The 21,854-nt window shown below is 39.5% G+C and overlaps 1 protein-coding gene and 1 non-coding gene across 2 annotated transcripts; one reads left to right on the forward strand and one right to left on the reverse strand.

Annotated features, from left to right (window-relative positions):
• Positions 1–500: 500 nt before the first annotated feature.
• Positions 501–16,364, reverse strand: Obp28a (Odorant-binding protein 28a). Its single transcript, XM_019040666.2, has 7 exons — positions 16,158–16,364; positions 11,265–11,373; positions 6,846–6,898; positions 3,115–3,150; positions 2,478–2,595; positions 1,729–1,799; positions 501–1,031 (listed from the first exon to the last, which is right to left on the reverse strand). Exons 1-7 carry the CDS (start codon positions 16,218–16,220, stop codon positions 1,002–1,004), a joined length of 480 nt encoding a protein of 159 aa, XP_018896211.2. The 5' UTR covers positions 16,221–16,364; the 3' UTR covers positions 501–1,001.
• TRNAM-CAU (transfer RNA methionine (anticodon CAU)) lies at positions 13,669–13,741 on the forward strand. Its single transcript has one exon. It is a non-coding gene; the product is annotated as a tRNA-Met (tRNA).
• Positions 16,365–21,854: the final 5,490 nt, after the last annotated feature.

Genomic DNA, 21,854 nt, shown 5'->3' on the forward strand with positions numbered 1-21,854 from the left:
CTGTGTTTTTATTTAAAGTAATTTGTTTATTTTCAATGGTATTTTTTGTTTACACCAATTGTACATTGTACAACCCAAATTTTCTTACGATTTGGCAAAACTTATAAGTTACCTACATTAGGGGATCCTAATGTAGGTAACTTATAAGTTTTGCCAAATCGTAAGAAGGAGGAAGTTTTAATTCGAAGGAAGGAAGTTTTAATTGAAGGAAGTTTCGAAGGAAGTTTTAATTGATGGATATCAATTAAAACTTCCTTCCTCCAGAGGGAACCAAAATTATTACAAGCCTTTAAGAATTATGCACTGCATTCAGAAAATATTCTGAGTCAGGTTTTATAGCAAACTTCATATCTGATACTCCATGCTAAATAAGATTTTCTTGGAAGAACAGCACAGCACACACAAGAAATCTCTAAATTGTTACAAGTTTTGACTTGGAACAGACTTTGATTTGCAAGTGAGATTACTTTTAGATTGGCAGATATGGAAAATGTTGAGTTCTCAGGCAAGAATTGGACGTGTTTTTGCTGAAAGGAATTGTTCACAAATGAAGTATATTGAAAGAAACTGTGCACAGGGTCTGAATGCCACACATCTCCTTTTGATTTAATTTATTTGCATGGAGTTCCTTTTAGCCTAAATACATACAATTGATGTTAGAAATTTTAAGGCTGTCCGTCTCGTTCTCTATAGAAATTATAAGGAGAAACCAATGAACTTTGATTTGAGCATTTACGAAAGCTTTTTTGAACTTTAAACTTCTTTATTTTCAATATAATAAATTATGCAGTCAATACTGCTTTTGTACAGAAATAAATACTTAAAATAAAAATCTAAAGTAATAAAAGATAAATATTAGCTTAAAAATAATTTCCTTAGCATAACTAATGGCCCTCTGTTGCTGATTTCGGTTTAAGATCTCTCCTTAATTTGATTGTCTCTCCAACATAATAGTCACTTTAAAGGTCTTTTGATTGGAAGTAGATAGATTTTGGGGTGATTTAGCCTTTGGGCACTGATGTTAAGCCAACCTGTTGAAGCAAAAAAGAGATGATTATATTTTCAAATTATAAAGGCTAAATCTTAAATGAAAACATAAATCTGCCTATATGACACATAAAAAACTGAAAAATTGCTCATAAACACCCCCATGAAATTATGGAATTTTGTAGCTGGTAGCTGTATGTAGACAGGGTTTCAGAATAGGTACTTATTTGATTCCCCATATCATTATTTGGAAGGTCTGAAATATACTCTAAAGCCTTAAGAAAGCTCCGTGAAGTTTTGTTCAAGTAAAATAAGAACTTAACAATTTTCATCAACTGCTTCAAGTTTAATTATGTAAAATCTTTTGAGGTTCTCATGACTGGCAATATTTTAAAATAAAAAAAATCTGAATACTCAGCACACTTCGAACTTTAAAAAAACTGGATTAAATCATTTCATTCAGCCTTCTCATTTTCAATGGACTTTTTAGGCAGGTATTTTCACAAAATAGCATGGAAATTGACTGCCAATGTTGCAAATTTGCTGTCTCATTTGATTTTAATGTAGCTGTTATAAAATTAAAAATGATATCGAAGAATTTTAGACAAAATGGTAATTAGCACCAGGTTTTTATCACCTGTTTTTGAAACTTGTAAAAAGTGCAATTACAAGACATCTTAATGTACGTGTCTAACAAGAGAAAAATGAAAAAATATCAGAAAATTCACAAGATAAAATTACCCTTTGAGCTTCAGTAACCACGCATTCTGCTAGCTTTCCTGCAATGTTGCACTCATTCCTTTCATGTTCAACTAGAAAGCAGTAAGAAAACAGAGCTAAGTATGAGGTACAAACATAGACTGTATTACCGCTTTTTTTCATTTGTTTGAACAAGTTTGTCTCGTGGTCACCATTTAGGTCATGTCTGTTTTACTGAACATACAAATTTCATTTCAGGTTCTCATGATGACTTTGAAGGAGGATTTAAGTCAGGGTCAGGTAACTAGAAGTGTGGGCGGGAGGGGGGGGGGGGGGTTAAAGACAAAGGTCTCTCAAATGAGATAGCATTTTCAACCCATTTTATTCTTTTAATGAATTAATCTTGGAAAGTAAAGAATGTTTCACATAATAGTTAGTTAGTTATTTTATTTATAGACATTCAGCATCCTTGGCTATTAGGTACATAACCGTCTCTACAAAGAATTCGGGAGATGATAGGAGACTGTTTCTAAAGTAGTACCTAGGTACATACACGAACTTGCATCAACTTAAGATGAAGGATCTACGACTCAATTTTGATTGAGCTTGAATGAATGAAATTTCGAGTGAATTTGTGATTTGTCTTGGAAACTGCCCCTCCTTCTCCAGACTAGGGCATGAGCTCCGTTTGTCCTGTCATAACGGTATCAAGCACGTATAAAATGAATGGAATTAATAAAAATTCTATGTCACCGACAGTGGTAATGTTTATTTCAAAAACAAGAACTAACCTTGCTTATCACATGCTACTATGACCTGCTTTGCTTTGTCCATATTCTGAGGTTGAGTGCTGTAATACCTCTGCGCTAAAGCCATGGCACCATCCTTTGAAAATCTTTTGTTAACAATCTAAAATATAGAAATAATTGTGCAGGAAAATATAATCAGACTGAAAAAGGAAATAGAAAACCAGCAGCACACCTCAGAGAGAGAGAGGGGGGGGGGGATATTACTCATAAACTGTCCAAAATTTATCTTCTTCTTCTTCTTTTTTTTTTTTTTTTTGATAAGTAGTAATTATCATTGGCATTCATACCATAATTTTTAGCTTTATTCGGCACGTAATCAGGAATCACGTGTATGGAGAAACGAAAAACTAGACAAGCTGAAATGGTGTCTTTACAACTGCGATGCTGTAATGAAATTATGACGATTTAATCTTATTTTTTTAGTTAGTGAATTTGAATTTGTTATAAATAATTGAATGCCTCAACGCTGACACTCTCACAAGTATCTTGATTGCCTAAATGTTTTATCCCAGAAAAGCTTAACGTCATGAGGACGTATCCCGCCATCGTTCAATTTTTAATTAGGGGCGTACTTATAAAAATAATAATGCTTAAAGAACGCTCAAAGCTTTTTACTTACAATTTTGGCCTCTCTCATAAGACACGCCATCATGCACTGAAAAAAATGTAAAATACAAGCATAAATTATTACATGGTGTATAAGTATAAACTGCTTCAGAGTTGCTCTAGTTTGCGATTGCTGACCAATGTTTTATTTAGACTAATATTTGTTTTTGACCAATCTTTTTTTTTTTTACTCAGATTTTTCTTTTCTTTTTGGGCCCAGATAGGCGCGGTAGGGAGGAAGGAGGTGGTCATAGGACTGATGGTCATGTGCCGTTTCGAATATCGCGCGCTTTTTTAAGACCGGCCAAGAGGACACGGAGTAAATGACGCGATAAGAATATCCACGTTCGGGTCCCGAGTAGCATTTTTCAAAATGAAAGTTCTAATTTATCGATTTCATTTTGCTGTGAAATTTGAGTCCTCTAAATAACCGCCCATCCATCCAAACCCAACACTGATTCGTATACATTTTGCGTCTGAAATGATGGAAAAGAGCGACGCCAAAAACGACCGTTTTTTGGCACAATTTGGGCCAGAAGGGATTTTTCTGAAACCGGGCCCAAACGATACCTTATGATACCCTAAAACTCTGGTAAAAATTTTAGCTTGAGTATACGCACCGTTTTTGAGAAATGGGGGGGGGCAAAGTTGCCAAATCGCCATCATTCTGGACAGCATTTTTACAGCAAAAAGACGGGAAAAATGGACGAAAAAGTTACACTATTGATGGGTTTGGGCTTTAAATGTTCTTATTGAGCCCCCGTGCATGTAACTGTGTTCAGTTTCAAAAATTTTGGACGTACAGTGGTCCAAAATGGGGAGAAATCGTGGACAGATAAGGATTCTTTGTCAAACTTTTAAAAATGGAAGTAAAATTGTTGGTCTCCTGCAGAGATCATGTGAAACAATGTTCTTATCGGTCTTCAATGCATTCAATTGAGTTCAGTTTATCAAATTTTCATCGCACAATGGTCCAAAATGGGAAATTAGTGGACAAATTAAGATCTTCTGTTGAAATCTAACCTAACCTAACCTAACCTAACCTTTCCTAAATCCTTAGAAAGGATTTATTGTAAAGTATTATTCTAACTACAATTATTCTCTGACAACTAACTAGGACAAAAACCACCCAGTTAGCCGGATTTTAAGGATCCAAAAGCTAAGTTCCTCCTGAATTACCGTTTCCAGACCTCATTTGTTCAGTTCAAAACAGTGAACATGGATAGCTTTTATTGGCTACTAACTTATTTTGAATTTACACCTTTCGAATCTAGTGAAAAACCTCATAGTTTCATGTTATTTTTCAAAAATTTCAACAGAAGATCTTAATTTGTCCACTAATTTTCCATTTTGGACCATTGTGCGATGAAAATTTGATAAACTGAACCCAATTGAATGCATTGATAAGAACATTGTTCGCCATGATCTCTGCAGGGGACCAATAGTCGTACATCATTTTTAAAAAGTTAGGCAGAAGATCTTAATTTGTCCACTGATTTCCCATTTTGGACCATTGTGCGATGAAAATTTGATAAACTGAACTCAATTGAATGCATTGAAGACCGATAAGAACATTGTTTCACATGATCTCTGCAGGAGACCAACAATTTTACTTCCATTTTTAAAAAGTTTGACAAAGAATCCTTATCTGTCCACGATTTCTCCCCATTTTGGACCACTGTACGTCCAAAATTTTTGAAACTGAACACAGTTACATGCACGGGGGCTCAATAAGAACATTTACAGCCCAAACCCATCAATAGTGTAACTTTTTCGTCCATTTTTCCCGTCTTTTTGCTGTAAAAATGCTGTCCAGAATGATGGCGATTTGGCAACTTTGCCCCCCCCCCCCATTTCTCGAAAACGGTACGTATACTCAAGCTAAAATTTTTACCAGAGTTTTAGGGTATCATAAGGTATCGTTTGGGCCCGGTTTCAGAAAAATCCCTTCTGGCCCAAATTGTGCCATTCTTGGCGTCGCTCTTTCTTTTATCCCAGTATCCCAAGGGACTACTCCCGCTTAATGCTTGCTGCCAAAGCTGAAAATTACCTTAATTTTTTCCATCACCCATCAATTGCAAACACAATTTCCCAAAAATCGCTCGATTTACTTAGGAAAGAATGTGTGTTTTCGTAAAATTATGATCAACCGGAAAATTTAAAGGTGTCCAAGATAACTAAGGTCATTTACGGCTCTCAAAAAATAGTGTGAGTTGTCCCATCTGACTTCTTGGTAAACGCGAAGTTTAAGTAAGTCTTCTTAAACGAAAGGCAAACGGATTAGCTGTACATATATCGATGGACAAAATGCGAAACCGCGTATCTTCGTTTGTGATGTTGCACACATACGCAGGTAGGCACCTAATTTTTTAGATGGAAAACTAGTCAACGGAATTTCTTGATAACTTCCACATGATTTTTCTTCCATGTTACGTGAATATTCTGTGTAAATTTCAAACGATAAAAATGGGTTGTTCTTCCTCGGAAATAAAATAGGAGCAGACATTTTGAAAGACCGTAAAGGAGGTTTGTGGTTTTGCACTTTAACCATCTCCAGCAGGGTCGGACTGGCTCACATCTGAGGGCGTAGACCCTTGGCTGGTTAAAGGGGCGTAATGTGATATTTCCTGGCTGGGCATTCCTTATCCCTACGTGGAGAGGGGTTCAGAAGATTTTGGAAAATCAGCACAAGTTTACGCTATTTTCAGGTTCAAAGTTTATTGATCGCACGGAGTAAACATTGCAAAATTGAACGTGAAGAACAGCATTGAGAGCTCTTGCTTCGCGTCATCGCGCCTTCAATTTTTCAGATGCAGCACGGACGTCCATCAAGTACGAATAGTTGTATCTCTGCGCCGTCGTTAACGCGCACCCTTTCCCTCGCTTTATTTCCATATTGTGTTTGTTTGCGTTTGTCTTATTTGTAATGTTGCTTCAAATTAGAGCAGAGCATTGCGAGTTCACGACTCACGGCATCGTGTCTTACATTTTTCATATGCAATGTGGACAATTGGACATCCGTCTTGCGCGAATAGTTGTATCGCGTTTACATTTTAGATGTCTCTTATTTTTGAATTTCGAGATAAATTAAGGTTAAGTTTGCCCGAGCTATGCTATGGTATGTCCAAATCAATAGTCATTTGAAAAGGAGGAAATATGTTTAAAGGTCTCTTAAGAGGTCCATAAAGGATGCGTATGTCTAAAAATCGAACCGACCATCGCTTCCTAGGGAGTTACACATAGCGAATGAAGGAGGGGGATGATAAAGCACCTGTATGTCAAGAAGAAGGTGAAAATTTCACAGAAAATTGATTACGCTTCAGAAAGTAGTTCTTGGACCTCTGTTCACCACTATCATGCGTTAAAGCACCTTTCTTTACTCCTAACTCTCTCTTCTTCCGTTCATTTAATACATTTTTCTCAAATATTCTCGGTCGTAATTTTTTTTTCTTCTTATTTTGCTATCTGTAAGAGGGGCGCGTTTTCGGCGCGCAAAGGGGGCGTATCTGCCAATGGCAGATTGGCCTTATGGCCAGTCCGAGCCTGCTCCAGGCGCGAATACCAGTGAGAAAAAAAACCTGAGCAATGTATGGCGGGATAGGGGAAATTACTTTTCGCAGAAACAGTACTATACCAACTTATGTACATGAGTTATTGTATTGATGATGTATATGAAAAGGAGGAACAGATTGAATATTGCGTCTTGTTATTTTATGAATGGCTTTCTTCCCCTGCCTCACTTACCTTTCCTTTCTCTGATGACGGCATCTCCATTTTTTTGAAGTTGTCCAAATCCTCTGAAACAAAACATCAGCATATTTTCTTATTGTTTCGTTGAAGTCACTTCTGTTGGCATGTATGTGCTTACCTACACGCATACAGTTTACACAGTTGGATCATTTTATTACTATCTCAAAGCATTTTTATTTTTCATGAATTTCATGAAAACGTTGCGCGAGACTGCAAATCCGGATATCGATCTCCAAACAAGTTATTGGTTTTTCTAATGGACGCTGATCAGAAAGCTAACTACGATATCGTCACACACCTCCTACTTGATAAATGTTGGAAGCACACGTTGTTTTCCAGCGTAGTTCAGTAGGAACTCTGTAAGTTTTGTCGGAACAATCAAGTGGCGTGACGTGAATTGCGACGTATCGATTGTTATGCCATTTAAACATATGGTAAAGAATCGATTATTAAAGTTTCCGCTTTTAACACCCTGTTTATTGAGCCTTTTCCATAGGTTTAAATGGCATAACAATCGATACATCGCAAAGCGCGCCACGCCACTGGAACAATCGTGATTCAGACGGTGTGCGTAATAAGCTACGTCGATTCGAGGATAGCGCTTACGTGTATTTTGGAGCGCATGTAGTCCAAACAAAAAAATGAAGGCGCGCCGAATGTCGGCGGTGCCTGTGGCTTATTTTGGGTTCAAGATGTGGTCAGTTCAGTACCTACTTCAGTTGTAGTATTCTCAGTTCGTAACTGCACGATTTCACAGTTTTCACATGATTTTCCTGGGTGACAAATTAGTTTTTATCATTATTTTCACATGCATGTTACTCAAACATTAACTATCTTTGAGTCAAGTCACTTTGATTCAGCAGGAAGCTCGACGCCATTGTCATTTTTTTACCAAATGAAATTTTTTTGTTATAAAGAACCAATCACATAACGTCCATGAAAATATGCCGAGAAGCTCATTGGTGCGAATTACTTACAGTAAATCCTTGCTAGGACAAGTGAAGCTAGAGAAATTCTCAACTCTGCAGAATTTCGAAGAAAAACTGACGAGTGTCAAATTCCTTGAATATTATTTTGAAAAATGTCGGCTGTTTCAAGACCCTCTTTAGGTATTTAAGGTGCATTTATATACTCAACGTCTCCCCTTTCTCAAGTAGCATTTTTCAACGGAAAAATCGGGATATATAGCAATTATATCGGCGATAAAATGGCTAGAATCATCAACATCTGAGCGAGTATCCTCGATCTTATCGGGATAAAATCACGATTTTATCGCCCAGTAATTTATCGCGATTAAAGGCGATTTAATGTCGATTTTACTGACGGAAATTGATCGCGATTTTATCGAACCAAAAATTGCGATGTGTAGCGATTTAATCGCCATATATCGCAATTTTCAATAACACATCGACATATTGCCACCAATATAATCGCTATTTATCGCGATCACTGCTATTTGCTCCATATTAATAATTTTCTCAATATTCCATGTTGATTTTGACGTATTGGTGCCAATAAATGAACTATGTATGTAAAAATACATTAAATTAGAAGGAACCGGGTATAGGTAAGTACCTATGCGGTACACGGAGCCTAAACACACAGTTCCTTTTGATTTCATCCGTTTCCAGGTAGTTCCCTTCTGCACAAATACATTCATTTATTGACAGGCCTGGACTTAGGGCGTGTGCAGGGCGTGCGGCGCACACGGGCGCCAGCCTTTGGGGGCGCCACGAAAGAAAAAGAGAGGGGAAAAAAGGGGGGAGGAAAAGGAAAAAAATGAAGAAAGGACAAGGGGAAAAAATGAAAAGGAAACAAGGTTGGGCAGTGAAAGCAAGGAAGAAGGGAGAAATGTAAGGGAAAAGGAGGCAAGAAAAGTGAAAAGAGAGTCCGCGAGAAAGGGGGGTGGGGCATAAAAACCATAGACAAAATATAAAGAGAATTGCCGTCTAAAGGTAAAATTTCAGGACAAAAACTCCACCTGGTCCATAGACGGTCAGGCGTCCCTTGACCCTAAATTTGCGGCTGTACAGAAATACAAGGGTAGGCATGTAGTAAGGGGGCGCCATAAATCCATCGAACAGGAGCCGACATAGCATTTTAGGCCACGTCCACCATCTTGGATTTGAGAATTTTTAAACATAGTAAAAATTCGAGTTTCCGGTCGAAAAATACCCTCAGACACCGAGTTTCAAAAAAATCCATCGAACAGGAGCCGACATAGCATATTCTAGGCCACGTCCGCCATCTTGGATTTGAGAATTTTTAAACATTGTAAAAATTCGAGTTTTCGGTCGAAAAATACCCTCAGACACCGAGTTTCAAAAAAATCCAACGAACAGGAGCCGACATAGCATTCTAGGCCACGTCCGCCATCTTGGATTTGAGAATTTTTAAACATTGTAAAAATTCGAGTTTTCGGTCGAAAAATACCCTCAGACACCGAGTTTCAAAAAAATCCATCGAACAGGAGCCGACATAGCATTCTAGGCCACGTCCGCCATCTTGGATTTGAGAATTTTAAAAAATCGACTAAGAATTCGAGTTTCCCGTCGAAAAGTACCCCTGATCCCGCGGTTCACAAAGCTCTAACGAACAGAAACGGAGGCCAGAACCGGGGCTCATTTTAGGCCACATCCAACATTTTGGAGTTGAGAATTTTAAAAAATTGACAAAAAATTCGAGTTTTCCGTTGAAAAATACCGTGTGATACCACGTTTCACAAGACTCGAACAAAGAGAAACCGAGATAGCATTTTAGCCCACGCCCGCCATCTTGAATTTGAGAATTTTAAAAAATGGACTAAAAATTCGAGTTTCCCGTCGAAAAATACCTCCTGACACCGAATTTCAGAAAAATCCATCGAACAGGGGCCGAGATAGCATTTTAAGCCATTTCGGATTTTCGAATTTTGAATTTTTTGAATTTTGACAGATTTTGATTTAAAACGCGTGATCCCCAAAATCGAAGCTCAGATTCGGATTCCTCGTAAAAAATCGATGCGATTTCATGTATCATACCCTGACACCGAATTTCAGGAAAATCCATCGAACAGGAGCCGAGATGGCATTTTAAACCACGCCAGTCATTTCAGATTTTCGAATTTGGAAAATTTGACTTAAAACGCGTGATACCCAAAATCGAAGTTCAGATTCGGATTCCTCGTTAAAAATTGATACAATTTCATGTATCATACCCGAGCATAGCGTAAAGGAAAGAGACGTAACGTAGACATACTGATTCGAGCATATGAATCCAACGTGGCAACATGGGTAGTGCTCAGTGGGTCAGCGGAGGAGGAAGAATAAGAATTTATCGTGTGAAATTCCTCGCGACGAAACCGAACGCTCAGCCGGCGCTAAGTCGGCGCGCGCCTCCCCGTTCGGTTTCACTCGGGCGACAGGCGGCGGCGTAGTTCAAAGGGGAAGTACGACAGAATCTATACGCGTCGTTAAACCTTTTTCCTTCACGCTATTTTAACATCTGATACATGAAATCTCATCAATTTTTCACGAGAAATCCGAATCTGAGCTTAGATTTTCGATATTACGCGTTTTAATCTATTTAAAATCGTAGGAGAAGTTACAGAATTGTCCTTGAAAATTGATCACACATTAGTGTTTTTTTACGTCATTAAACCTCTTTCCTTCACGCTATTCTAAAATTTGATGCATGAAATCGCATTAGTTTCTCACGAGGAATCCGAATCTGAGCTTAGATTTTGGATATTACGCGTTTTAATCTATTTAAAATCGTAGGAGAAATTACAGAATTGTCCTTGAAAATTGATCACACATTAGTGATTTTTTACCCCGTTTTTCTTCTACGTTCACGTAATGAAATTAGATCAACAGTTGACTCATCGACTAGTCTAGCCTAACCCCCCAGAATCGGTCTAAAGGGCGAATTATCAGATAAGATGTGCGGTCCTAGTTTCCGGGCAATTGCGGTTTGATGGAAGCTGCGATGAGGAGAAACGGAAGATATGCGAAACTCGGACGGATATTAAGTGAGAAACCAGGTAGGGGAAAGGCTTTCTTCCTGAAAAGTTATAGTGCTCGGGCCAACTTACATGGTCACTGGAGCATTGTACAGCAGGTTGTGGGAAACTATTTTTTTGCAGCAACAACCGATTGGATTGCATTTTGCAAAAAGGAACTTAGAGCATTTCAATGTTGCTGGGATTGTGCAACTTGGGTACATTCTTTGCAAAAAGTAAACTTTGCGACGGTAATTTTCGTCTTGAATTCATAGTTTATTGGGAGCAAAGGTGAAACTAGTTGGTCGTTTATGTTTGCAAGGTTAGCGGCATTGGAATGCTCTTATTGAACGTCCTGAGTGTTCGAGTTGATCAGCTTATTTACTCCTTAGGCAAGGTAAACTAATGTGCAAAGACAAAATGTGAAAACTTACTTTCTTCTGCCATCGATTCTTGTTGACATTTTTGGTAGATAGCTTTGACCTTTTCCTGATCTTCGCTTTGATTGCCCTGCTGTCCTTGATGTCCTTGGTTTCCCTGATCCTACAGAGAAAAAATCCCTTAGTTACGTTGTGATTGCTAAGTTGGGCGAGGACCGTACCGGCGCACAGTGGATTGAGTCAATCAGAGAGGTCGGACAAAATTTGGAAACTTTAAAAGCTCATAACTCCGTTTATACAAAAGTTTGAGGTTCCAAAAGTGATTTTATTGGTTTCTTCGTACAATTTTCTTCTAATAACACCCATTGAAATTAAAATTGTGACGAAGTTAACATCATCATTTGCGGTTTTAGTCAAAAATTTCTTGTCCGACCTCTCTAATTGACTCGATCCATTGTGCGGCGTACTGTCATGAGTTTCAGAGTTTGTAAACTCGTCTTATTCGTGATCTCTCATTATTGTTTCTTCTCCACCTGTCGCGGTCTATGCATCAACCGTTTTTTTTTTTCTTAAAATAAAACTAAGTATATTCAATACGAAGTAAATAAACTAATCAGCGGAATGCAATGGAAAGAATCTAGTTCCAAACCCGTTGATTTAGGATGGAGAAGCAGTAAGCAAATCCGGCCTCTGAACCCGGAGCCTAGATCGCGGACAATGTTTGAATGTGATGAAGTAAGGCAAAATAAGACCTAAAGGCACGAAAGCTCGAAATTCTTAGTGTCCACGTGGGGGGGGGGGGGGGGGGGCTCCATTTAAAATTATTTATTTTCTGTTTTTTTTTTAAATTTTTTTTTAATATTGTTAATAACTTTCTAATCCTTTAAAAACATTATGTCAAAAGTTGAAGTCAAAATTAAAGTTACCTGAAAAGAAATTCACAATTGTTTTGAATCGAGTGTCTGGAGCCGATGGCAAGAGCACAAAAGTGACGGCCTTACGGCCGTATCACCTCTGTTAATTTTAAGTTAAACGGCTTCAGTTGTTAGCTTATACTTGAAGGTACTATTATCGTAGTTATTCTCTTCAGTTAAGGACAGGATCATCCAGGGCAGGAGAGCCATCGCGATACTGAACGGGGTGCTCTGGGATCAGAGCATCTCAAAGGCAAACAAGCACCGGATATATGACTCTATCGTTAAAAGTATCGTGCTCTATGGTAGTGAAGTGTGGCCTTTGACGAAAAGAACGCAAGAAATGTTGAGGGCAACTGAAATGGATTTTTGGCGGCGATCTGCCGGCATTTCGAGACGGGACCTTGTCCGTAATGAGAGAATTCGCCAGGTGATGAAGGTTGAGAAAGATATCGTGCACGACGTCATGTCCAGGCAGTTATGCTGGTATGGGCATGTGCAAAGAGTGTCGGAGGAGAGGTTGCCCAAACAAGTTTTGGATTGGGTACCACCTGGGAAGAGGCGACGGGGACGTCCCGTAAAGGGTTGGCGGCAGGGCGTTTGACGAAGAGATGTTGCGGTGTCAGTTGCCCGAGAACGTCTGGGAAGACAGGCATATGTGGCGTTTGGGTGTCGTGGAACGCCAGAGTGCGTTGTAAAGCGACTTTATATATATTTTCTTCAGTAAATATTTGTTTTTGAAGATATTTTCAAGTTCAGTGTAAAAAATATCGAAAGTTTCAAGTTCAGTGCAACATCTAGGTATTAAAGATAAATGTAATCAGAAGTTAATTTATATAAATGCTAAAGCATACCTTTCTCAATCAAATTGACTTCAAATTTTAATCGTGTTCTTCTCAAGTTTGCGGTATCTCGTTCTCAGACTTTAAGTGCTCCTGAAAAGTCAATTTTGGGATGATCGGAGTTTTTTACGCAAAATTTTGCGAATTCTTTTAGGTGTACTGCGCAGTTCTCTCATTTTTTTACTATGGCGAATTTTTTTTTTTTTTTTTTTTTTTTTTTTTTAAATTTTCCTGTTTTTTGGTCCAACTTCATCACAAAAACACTTGTATGTACCTACACTAAAAACGGCGGGACGCGACGTTCATTATGTAATATTCTGCCTTGATAGCGAAGAGAGCAATAAGTGCGGCTGGGATGAACCTCGAGACACATTAAAGCATGTGCTAATCATGGCTCATCAGCGGCGTGGCGTGCATTGCGATGTATCGATCGATCTGCCATTTAAACCTATGGCAAAGGATCGATATAGAGGGTGTTCGCAACGAACACATTAATAATCGATTCTTTACCACAGCTTCAAACAAGGAAATATCGATTATCGATCATTCACGCCTCGCCACTGTGGCTCATGCAGAAATGCACTTAATGCTGTCTTCGTTATCACAGCAGTATTGATGGCACTGGCACAGGGGTCAGAACGTAGCGTTGCAAGAGGGTGGTGCAATCTCATCTGCTGAGAGGATGCACTGCGGTTCTCAAGAGCCTCGGTAGCGCAGTAGGCAGCGCGTAAGTCTCATAATCTTAAGGTCGTGAGTTCGATCCTCACCCGGGGCAAATTTTTAACGAGGAATTAGAATCTTCCATAACATACGAACGAGCACTTATCCTGTTAATCAATTACACGTCGATGTAAAAACCGAAATATAGTATACCAAATGCGATGTTGCAGAGTATTCCGGTTATATTACATTTCAACGACTAATCGCCATTCATTCGTAAAATTTCATAAAAATTATGTTAAATAAATGTTGAAAAAACAGCGAGGTGAAATAAATATTCAAGAAATGAAAATTCAATACTGGGGCGAGATTTTGCATGGTAACACTAATTCAACTTTTAAATGAAATAATATCCAAGTACTCAGTAAATAATATCGTCTGTATAGCACCACACTGAAAAAAAAAATGGTCGTGATGAGAGCACATACCTTGGAAAATCTAAAGTATGAACTGCTCTTACATACAGTCTGGCTTTCATAACCAGAGCAGAGATGTTGTGTATATGGAAAAGCAGGTGTAGCTTACAGGTGAGCTTACTGTTCATGCGGTATAGACGCCGCTGGGTCCATACATGATGGACGCTGGGTACGTGAGGTATGCTCTCTGAGTCCATAATCTTCGTATGTAAATACTGAAATGTACTCTATCTCTATTCTTAGGTCGGCATCAATTTTTTTACAGTCTGTATGTGGCTCCGACCCATACTTTGCGTAGTGCATACATTTTTTTCAGTGCATCGGGGGCCAACGTTATATAATTTTAGCGAAGGTTCAATGTTGGCACAATAATTTATTAGGTGAGCCGTAAACTTGAATCATTTTGCGTACATGTTGACATAACATTGCCATGGTATTCTTGTCTTAACCAGGTCTAGTAAAGAATCCTTGTTTTTCATTTTTGCTTTGTTTAAGGTAAAGTTCATTCAAATGAATCAAAATATCATGAACACACACTCACGCGTGCACGTCATATCAGTTTAATATGCACGATTTTACGTACACGTGAGTGTTTTAACTTTTTTAAGTTTTAACTTCAAATTGAAAGAGTATATGTCTGATGTTTTACCGTACGGTTTTACAAATAATGCACACTGGAAAAAAAAAACACACATTGGATCTACAGTCCAGACTTTTGAAAACATTGACAAGAAAAAATACTCTTGATTCAATCGGATTTTCCCTGGTAAAAATTGGCAATAGAATCTGTGTTCCAAAATACCATAGACTTACAGTCTATAGGTCTAGCTGTAAGATTCCCAATAGCTTCTATAGCCGGCTACACAATTTCTTATAGCCGTTTATAGCCGATGGCGATTAAGCAACAGCCAGGCGATAAAGTGTATGCTAAACGTTACTAATTACGGATGCTAGGACTTGGTGAGTTTTTCGAATACTGCTCTCTTTTTGGGCCGTAGTATCTTGATTTATTTTACGAGGAAAGCTCCGTACTTTTGATGGATGCCCGTCATTACTAATATATTAGAGCGCCTTCAGTTTCGTATGATGCTGTGCAATACCTCTGGTGTGAAATAGTTGCTTCAAGCGCCGTGGCACGCTGCGGCGCGCGGCAGGCGGGCAGCCAGCGCGGAACGCGCACTGGCGCCTACAAACCTAACAGGGATACTTCGCGCGTTGCGCAATGCGTGAAGTATCCCTGTCAGGTTTGTAGGCGCCAGTGCGTCGCCGTTCCACGTTGTGTTAGGCTCTAATATTTAATCTGGCAGAGTCAGCGTTATTCAACTCATGATTTTGAAATGTTTGCACATCCTGTATGGATCATTCTCATTTTAATTGATGAAAAAAAATATATATTAAAGGAAAATATAATGTGTGTTTTGTAAATATTAAGGTGGTTCGGTATCAAACTTAATGATTTCCAAAGCGCACGAATTTCTACACAATTTCCTATAGCCTTTTAAAATCGATGGCGAAAAAGCAACGGCCAGGCGATAAAGTGTAAAGCCCAGCGATTGGAACTATAGCCCGGCTGCATAATTTTTTATCGCTTCGTATAGCCCGGCCGTGTGATTTTCTCTGCATTCTACAGACAGCTATATGATTATCTGTAGCCTTCTTTAGCCGGCCATAAGAATCCCTATGGTATTTTGAAACGCAGCTCTTATCGCCAATTTTTACCAGGGTTTGCTTGAACGAAGACGAAATCCGCTTAAATTAAGAGGCTTGGTTCTTGATTTAAGCTAGATTCTGATTGAATCAAGAGTACTTTTTTTGTCGATGTTTTTAAGAGTCTGGACTCTAGATCCAATGTGTTTTTTTTCCAGTGCACCAGGTACACAAAAGATTTTTGCAATTTAAAAGTAATTTTCACCGTGCCCGTGAACTCTGATGCAAAGAGTATGATAATGATGATGATGATGATGATGATGATGATGATGATGATAGAGGCATCAGAAACAACAAATATATCTCAGACTTATAAAATAATTAATTTTTGACGAAATGTATACTAACCGCTTTAACTGCCAACAAATACTGCAGGTACAGCAAAATCGAAAACACCATAAGATTGTTCATCTTGACCGATCGCCGATAGCTCAAAATCTGGAAAAAATGAATATCCTGGGACACAAGAAGAAAATGCTCTGAAGTTCTTTGAAGTTTTGAGTGATCCGGAGCGGAGTTAGTGCGAAACTGCGAGGATGACCGCGGATCAAGCCTGGAGGCAACTTAAACACCGTCAAAACGAGAGCAATTATTTTCATACAACATAATCATCCCACCGCGTTGTAGGATCTTCAGAGAAAAACGCTGATTTTCCGCGCGCACCAGCCGTAAACATCGGTCCTATCTTTGCATGGGACTAGGATTTGTCTTTGATAGGGGGAGGCACCTCATGAAAAAGGATCTGGAGGGTATGCAGCTCCACAGAGGTGCCGGGTGCTTCCTTGCAAACATTTTGTAAATTGGCACGTCTCAAGTGCAATTTTGAAAAGTCCATGCCGAGAATTGATCCAATTATGAATTCAAAGCTGAAAACAAACGGAAAAGCTCTAGGAAAGCGCTCGGCTGTTTTCTATGTAGGCGCGTTTTAAGTTCTCAAATAGAAAAGAGCACCGTTGAGATGAAAGAACTCGCTCACCAAAATTTCAGGTATCAATTTTGAGAAAACTACTCTACCGCTAAAAAGAGAGAGAAAAAAGAAGAAAAAATCATATAAAACGAATATTGTCCTTCGTGCTTTGACACCAGAAGCGTTAAATAAAGGTATCACGGATTACTCTATTCTAAATCATTCTAAATATGTTGGGCCCCTCTCCGCCACCTTATTTTTGAGTTGATGCGCGCCGTACAAACGGATTGCATCTTGCAAAAAGGAACCAGTAGCATTGCAATGTAGCTAAGATTGTGCAACTTCTTTTGTCTCGGAGGAAAAACCCGATTATCCATTAATAGTTTCTATTTTACTCGCTAAAAAGTGTAAATTTAAGACAAAAATTACCATCTAAATTTCATAGTTTTTCACGATTTCCGCAATTTTATTGCAAAAGATGAAGTTGCCCAATCTTAGCATCACTGCAATGCTAGTGGTTCCTTTTTGCAAAATGCAATCCAAACGCATTGCTATTGATAGGTATACTAGAATTCTAAAGGCAGGTTGAAATCAAAAAGCGCTCTTTGTCGTTTGAGCGCTTAAAATATTTTTTTATTTCGCAAAATGTGTTTAACTTTCTGAAAAGGGGCAGAGCTCCCCTCAGAAATTTAGTTTTCCGCCCGCTTGATTAGAGTACCTGTATAGCGAGAGTATGGACAGATGTGAAACTCCGAAAATCCATCAGGCCTTCACCGATGCTTCTGCGAATAAAGTTAGGGCCCAGAAATGCAGCCAACCTTTGACTTTCAAGTATCCAGAGCGATTTACTAATACTATAGTTACGAACCGTCGTTTATTAAGCACGTGTTTGACTCAGTTTTTGCATAAATTTACTCAATTTCGCGGAAGAACACTCATTTCTGTACATTCTTGGCTAGGTATCTTGGTTAGAAATGGAATCTCCAGACTGGCAGTGAAATTTTGTGCGTTAGAAGTTGGTTAGAAGGGTGGCTGCATTTTTGGGCCTTAAGCCCTCCATGAAGCGATCTGTCCATACTCTCGCTATACAGGTACTCTAGCTTGGATGCTTTGAAACATGAAGAGAGTAAAAGTAATTCTTTGGCGATTTGACAACAGCTCGGAGAAAATTACTGTGAAACGCTGAGCGCGGTGGCCGCGAGCTGAGGTCGCAAATGATTGAAAGCTGGCGGCGAAAAGCGAGCGCGGGAATGACTCTGCGGCCAGTTTCCGTTTTTCGGCTTTGTCAAGCCGTTTCCTGTCTGGCCGCCGCGCCGCGCCAATCCGACGATTAGGCTAATTCGCGTGGCCAGCGCTGGAAAACGTTTCCCGCCAAAATCCCCGCCGGACCGAAACCGACAGCCCGCCATCTCGCAATGGACTCACAGATTTTTCGCAAAACTGCCGCGCACCCACGGAGAAGAGGTGTTGCGGGATCCTATAAAATTGTGGGACTACACTGAATAAAAAAATCTTGGTGTATTTACTAAGAAAAGGGTAAAATTACCAAGAATTCAGGGTTCTATTAGATCCCAGTTTTTTCTTGGTAAAATTACCATTTCTGGAATTGGTAATTTTACCGAGAATCTCGGTAAAATTATTGAACTTTCTCGGTAATTTTACTAGACCTTGGTAAAAACGCCAATATTTTTTATCGACTGTGGTAGAATTACTGAGATAAAATGGCAAAGTTACCGGGAATTGATTACCAATAAAAGTGGTGTTCTTACCTGAAAAAAACAGTAAAAATACCGGTTTTTAGGTAAGCTCACCAGTCGGTCTTAGTAAAATTACCAATAATTGGTAAAAAAAAGTGAGATGGTAAAGGTACCAACGGACCTTGGTAAAAACGCCGAGAATTTTTTTTCAGTGTGCTCCAATTTGTTGGATGATATGGACAATTCCAATAGATTGTGGTAGGACCGTAACTCAAGTTGAGGTAGGACCGCAACATTCGGGTTAGTGACCAAATTTATTGGGGTAGGTACCTCCTACCACAATTAGTTGAAAATGTCCATATATCTTCCAACATCCCCTACCTCTGTTTTTCCGTACCAGGGAAGGACATTAATGCCCAAATTTTCGACTTCTAATTAGACGGAGTTAGACAGGAAGGAACCAAGCCACATCTGGATCGAACCGAGAAAAAGAGGTTTAAAGTTTGGCACCTGCATAAGACTCAATGTAAAAGATAAACTTCAAGTTCAATTTCTGCAAAATTTGCTCCAACAAAAACTTTGAATTTTTGGTGATAGATAGTAGAGCTGTGGCTGAGTTCAAAACCACTTATTTCTCAATTTTTTTCCAAAATGTGGGTTGGCTCCTTTCTGCTTAACTCAGTCCAATTTTTCTTTAATTCGATGAATTTATGGGAAGGGGTACGCCCCCCGACCGTTACGAGGCCAAAGCCCTTGAGAGCGCTTAAGCGCTCTCTAAGGTTCGTTCCGCGGACCTCTTGTGGGTTTATCTAACCTGAAATAAGACGAAAATCTTAAAAAAAACAATTCATTGGCAATTATATTAATGAAATTGGTTCGAACCGGTTCACTCATTTTCGGAAATTCCTATGGAAGTTAAATAAGACAAAGCTCTAAAAGACAATTCATCGGCGACCATATTGATGATCGCCAGGCGAAGTGGCTCATTCATTCTCAGTAATTCCTGTGGAAAAAGACTGGACATGCCACTGGCATATATGTGTAAATATTAGCTCTCTTTCCACCGACCTCTGAAAATTAGACTTGTTGATCCGGCGTTTTCTGCACCCCTGAACCCAGTGAAAGTATTAGACACAGATTTAAAGCTGAATACATTAGGTGAGTCAGGGCCGAATTTACCTACTTGCCGCCCATGGGCCGCCTGTATTTTGCCGCCCCCTTCTCATTCGTTTTGAAACATCAATAAAAACCATCAAAAGAATGTGCCGGAGGAGGAGGGGTGCACAAGACGCGTTTACCTACTCGTGTTGGATACATTTTTTTGCGAAAGCCCTGTCAACACTACCGGCAAAATTTCACGGAACTTGACGCGAAAGTTAAGTTCCATAAACCTATTTCTGCGTGGACAAGGTCCTCCATTTATCAGAAATGAACCAAAAAATTATGAAAGAACAAGCATAAATATGGTTTAATAATTTTAACTTCAGCCACTGCGCCGCGCTGATCGCACTGTGTTTGGCGCAATGCGTGAAGTATTCCTGGAGTCTTGTAGGCGCTATGCGTTCCACGCCAACCGCTCTTGACCGCACTGTGTTCGGCGCAATGGGTGAGGTATTCATGCAGTCTTGTAGGCGCTAATATGTGTTACATGCCGACCGTTGCGCCGAGGGCTTGTCCTCCTCATTCAAGTCCTCGTCATCATTACTCTCTGTGCTGAGCTTCAGGCCAAATTGCGTGTTCAATTCCTCTCTTGACTCGACTAATTAAAGATGCTGTCTCTTGTATCACCGAAAAACGACAAAATTAGAAATTACCATACTCTCAGGAAAGAGAGATTTTATTCCCTTTTCTCATTGATAATTTTTTTTCCTGAATCCGATCTTTTTTATACCCACATTTAAAAAAAATGCAAAATTTGCCGCCATGAGCCGCGGCCCATCAAGCCACCCCATTAATCCGGCCCTGAGGTGAGTTGTCATGACTTCTACTTGTTCCCTCTGATAACCTCAATTCTGTTGACTCCGTAACAACAGTGGAGCTAGAGTCCCTTTATACTGAGAGTCAAGACAATTCGGCTCATGGATGTCACAAACGGGAATAAAGATTACAGAAATTGAACGTTTTTCGTAATCTTTGATCGGCCCATTCTCAAATGCCTTTCTCCGTTCCTCCTCTCATTCCGTTTGTTCCTTGCCGAACCCGTAATTCCCTGGTCCATTCCAGATTATAATCTTTGCAATTGGTGAAAATGTAATCTTTATTCCCGTTTGTGACACTGTGGAGGCCTAAAATACGGGAACCAATCAGAAATGGATTCAAATTGTCTTGACTCTCAGTATAAAGGGACTCTAAGTGGAGCTAAGGGAAGTACGCGACGCGGATATTGCACTTTCACATAGCCCGTCGATTATACTGGGCCATGCCACTTGACATACTCTGAACTCCTCCTCTTCAGCCATGGCCGTACTGACAGTCCATTGAGGCCGCGTGACCTCGAGTCAAGTGTCGCTTAAGCCGAGGCCACGCGGAATCCCAACGTAGAGAAGCTTTTCCGTTTCCGTCTTCTCGGATCACTCCCATGTAGCCTTCCTCTTTGGATAATCCGTGAATGCAAATGTAAGGGTGAATTTTTCAGTCTAAAACTGCGTAAACACGCAGCACTATCATTCGCGGTGGATCGAGGATGCTTTCTGCAAGAGTACCTATATAGCGAGAGTATGGACAGATGTGAAACTCCGAAAATCCATCAGGCCCTCACCGATGCTTCTGCGAATAAAGTTAGGCCCCGAAATGCAGCCAACCTATGAATTTCAATTATCCAGAACGATTTACTAGTACAATTGTTACGAACCACCGTTTAAAAAGCACGTATTTGCCTCAGTTTTTGCATAAATTTACTCATTTTTGCGGAAGAACGTCCATTTCTGTACATTTTTGGCCATCTTGGTTAGAATTGGAATTTGCAGACTGACAGTGAAATTTTGTGTGTTAGAAGTTGGTTAGAAGGGTGGCTGCACTTTTGGGCCCTACGACCTCCATGAGGCGATCTGTCCATACTCTCGCTATACAGGTACTCTACTTTCTTCGGGCTGATTGTTAAACTTGATATAGACATAGCGATGGACAATGAGGTCATAAGGAGTATGGAGCGATCCTATTGGTTAATTTGGGTGGTTTCCATGGACTGAGGGAAAAAATAATGGACTCACTAAAGGGTCTCTCGTGAGTTGCCGTTAGTTAGTCTATTACCTATCTCCTTTGTCCATTGCAACCACTCGCTTCCACCAATAGGATTCCTCCGTATCCTTTATGTCTTCTTTGTCTAAAGCTGCATTCTATAAATTTCAACAATCAGCCCGCTGGACATGTATTCATCAAGATTGAGTTAAAATGAGATGAAAGCAGAAAAAGTTCGGAAACTGTCGAGTACTCAAAGCAGCA

Source organism: Bemisia tabaci, chromosome 3 (assembly GCF_918797505.1).
Source record: "Bemisia tabaci chromosome 3, PGI_BMITA_v3".
Lineage (NCBI taxonomy): Eukaryota > Metazoa > Arthropoda > Insecta > Hemiptera > Aleyrodidae > Bemisia > Bemisia tabaci.